Raw genomic sequence first — 3,301 nt, 5'->3', positions numbered from 1 at the left:
ACCACTGAAATCCACTCCGTAGCTACTGCGCATCTCCAGCCCACCCGGTCATGCTAATCCTGCTCAGTTGTAGTTGCGTCTCGTCTGCTTTGCATAGTGCACGTGCACTGTATATTAATTTAGTGTTTCTGCTCCAATTATTACGTTACGTGTCGCGGATACCTACTGGAAGAGGTGAAATAGTTTTAATAGTTGTGTTATCTTTGCCCAACGTCCAAATCTGTTGACATAAGCTACCTGTAGTATCGCTATGGATAACTCTAAACCTAAACAAAAAACTTTAACCTCATTTTTTAGTGCGTCGGTGAAACGTGAACTAAACACGTTAGGCCTACCTAAAGGAACCAAGCAAGATAAATCCAATGTTGTTTCGGTTGATGAATTAGCGATTGGAAACTCTTTAAATAAAAACGAACAAATAAGTGAACCCAGCACATCAACGAATAAGGAAAAAGAAACAAAATGGCCTGACGTTTGGACAGAAGAGATGTGGACTCGTAAGAAGGAAACTTATCCTTGGATAGATTGCAAAGAAGGTAAATTAGGCTGCAAAGTTTGTTTTGAAGTCACAACTATGGGTGCTTTTAAGAAAGAACACGTTTCTTTAAGTCATGAGTGGCGCACATTTCAAGTTAGCTGTTACGGCTCAAACCGAACTAACCAGCTCAAATCACTTAGAAAAAAAATTATAGAGCACAAACAGTCCAAAGCACATAGTACTGCTCAGGCCATTGTTGAATCCTCTCATAAAAATCCTATTACGCAATTAGTTGATTCTGCAAATACAGCTCACATGGAATCAACTAAAGCTATTTTTAGGTCAGCTTACTACATAGCTAAGAACGACCGACCATATAACGATCATTTCGGTTTATTAGAACTTCAAAAACTAAATGGAGTAGATATCGGTGTAGGCCTTCATTCAAGATACAGTGCTGTAGAAATTATTGATCATATATCAAAAGAGATGAAGTTAAGAATATTGAATAAGGTTAAGGAAGTTTCTGGGAAAATTTCTATCATTATTGATGAATCCACCAGCATAAGTTCAAAGTCAGTACTCATAATTTATTTGAAGTGTGAAATAAGTAAAGAAAAGTCCCCTAACATTTTGTTCTTAGATCTAGTTGAACTTCCTGATCAAAGGGCCGAATCTGTTTTTAACAGTACACTTAAGTGCCTTGAACAATATGGGTTTGACAATGGTTATTTAAAACAGAACTTAGTTTCTTTCACAAGTGACGGGGCTAGTGTTATGTTAGGGAAACACTCAGGAGTGGCAAAGAGGTTTTCAACTTTGTACCCTGATATAATCGTTTGGCACTGTTTAAATCACAGATTGGAATTGGCTATTGGGGACGCAGTCAGCGAAGTGGCCGGAGTGAATCATTTCCAGATATTTATGGACAAACTGTACTCGCTGTACAGCGCCTCTCCAAAAAACAAGCGTGAGTTAAAAGACTGTGCACAAGAACTTGACATTCAGATGAACAAAATCGGAAGAGTGTTGAGCACAAGATGGGTAGCCAGTAGCTTTCGTACCGTTTCGGCTGTGTGGTTTGGCTTTCAAGCTGTGGCAAACCATTTCTCTAAAGCCATAAACGATCCTGACAGAACATCGACTGAAAAAAGCAAATATAGTGGTTTATTAAATAGGCTAACATCTCAGAGTTTTCTACTAAACTTGGCCTTTATGTTTGACATTCTTGCTGAATTGGCTTTGTTATCAGAGAGCTTAGAGAATAGAAACACTTCTATTGTGTATGCAGACAAACTGATAAACAGATCCGTAAGATATTTAGAGCACTTAAAGGAGAAGCCAGGCACGAAAGTTCTGGAAGCACAAATCGCCATAAAAGAAGGAAATTTTGCATCAGTTGTGTTAAAAACTAATCCAAAAATTGTATCGTTCAATGGACAGCAACTTATTTCTAGTGTTATAAATAACCTAAAGCAAAGAATGTTTGTCACCACATTTGATGGGGAAGCCCAATATGAAGATCTTATAAACTCTTTTAAAGTATTAGAACCTGAGTATTGGCCAACCTGCATTCCACCAAGTTTTGGTCAAACTCAAGTAGAGCAACTGTGCAAGAGATTTAAATTGAACGTCAACAAAGCTGTCTCTGCCTACAGAGACTATTTGGACAACAGCCGACAAGTGCCTGATGGATTGCAAGAACTGTTAAACTGCACTAAAATAATACCTTGCAGCTCAGCTGATTGTGAACGGGGTTTCAGTTGTATGAACAATATGGTTACACCATCAAGAAACGCTTTGACTGTTGCTCATGTATCATCATTGATGTTCATAAAAATCCAAGGTCCACCTCTCCAAGAATGGCAGCCTGAGACGTACGTCACTAAATGGCTGAGGAGCCACCGGTCTGCAGACGATTCCAGGACAAGAGTTGCAGAAAACCCAAAAAGAACGCAAAGAAGGATGCATTTTGGCACTTACTTTGAGTATGTATGTTATAATTAATCTGATGTATTTATTATATGTATTTTGTTAAATACACAAGTTATTTGTACTGTATGTAGTTTTTTCAAATAATTCTTAATTTTTTTGGCACAGATTATAATGTTTGTGTGTGTTAAATAATAAAAAATATATATACTAATGTAACTTGTGGGTGTATTTTTTCACAATAATAAATTAATACTACTGAAAATGAAAACTTAGTCATTTACAATATTTGCCTAACTTACACCAGTGTTTTTTTAATTTTTGTCAGCAAGGCTTCCAACTTAAATTATAGAGTTTTTAAGGTAGATTATTATGGTTTGATACCTTAAAAACAGTTTTTAAGGTATCAAACTGTAATAATCTACCTTAAGAAAGTCTTACCATATTTTAAAGTTAAAATTATTCTTTGGAGGAGAATGTGTAGGAGGCCCTACTGTAACTACTATCACTCTAAAAGATCATTAATTAGTTTAATTATTAAACTTTTCAAAACATTTGCCAAAGGGCCTTAAAACTCACGATTTGGGTAGTAGGCTAATTTTCAAAAATTTTCCGGTAGAGGTATAGCTCCGGCACAGCTAATTTTACCACTACACCACTGGTAAGAGCCACCATACTAGACACATGGGTAGGTATCTAATTGCTATGCTTATGGGCTAATCCGGTCTGTTCTCAGATGTGACTTTCATCCCTGTCATGTTACTGTCAAGAAACTGTTAAAAGTAAATTTCCATACAAAAATACATTAATTAATAGTATTATTACTCTGCTTTAAAATAACTTTATTCAAACACCAAGAATATTACAATACTTTAAAACTTTTACAACTTT

At 36.1% G+C, this 3,301-nt stretch overlaps 1 protein-coding gene across 1 annotated transcript; it reads left to right on the top strand.

The window, feature by feature from the left end:
- Window positions 1-250: 250 nt before the first annotated feature.
- On the top strand, window positions 251-2,485 carry LOC126888558 (E3 SUMO-protein ligase KIAA1586-like). Its single transcript, XM_050656906.1, has one exon. The coding sequence runs from the start codon at window positions 251-253 to the stop codon at window positions 2,483-2,485; it is 2,235 nt and encodes a 744-aa protein (XP_050512863.1).
- The last annotated feature ends 816 nt before the right edge of the window (window positions 2,486-3,301 follow it).

The sequence above is a fragment of the Diabrotica virgifera genome, chromosome 7 (genome assembly GCF_917563875.1).
Source record: "Diabrotica virgifera virgifera chromosome 7, PGI_DIABVI_V3a".
Lineage (NCBI taxonomy): Eukaryota > Metazoa > Arthropoda > Insecta > Coleoptera > Chrysomelidae > Diabrotica > Diabrotica virgifera.
Note: the sequence above shows the minus strand (reverse complement) of the source record. Positions and strands in the feature narration are given on the sequence as shown.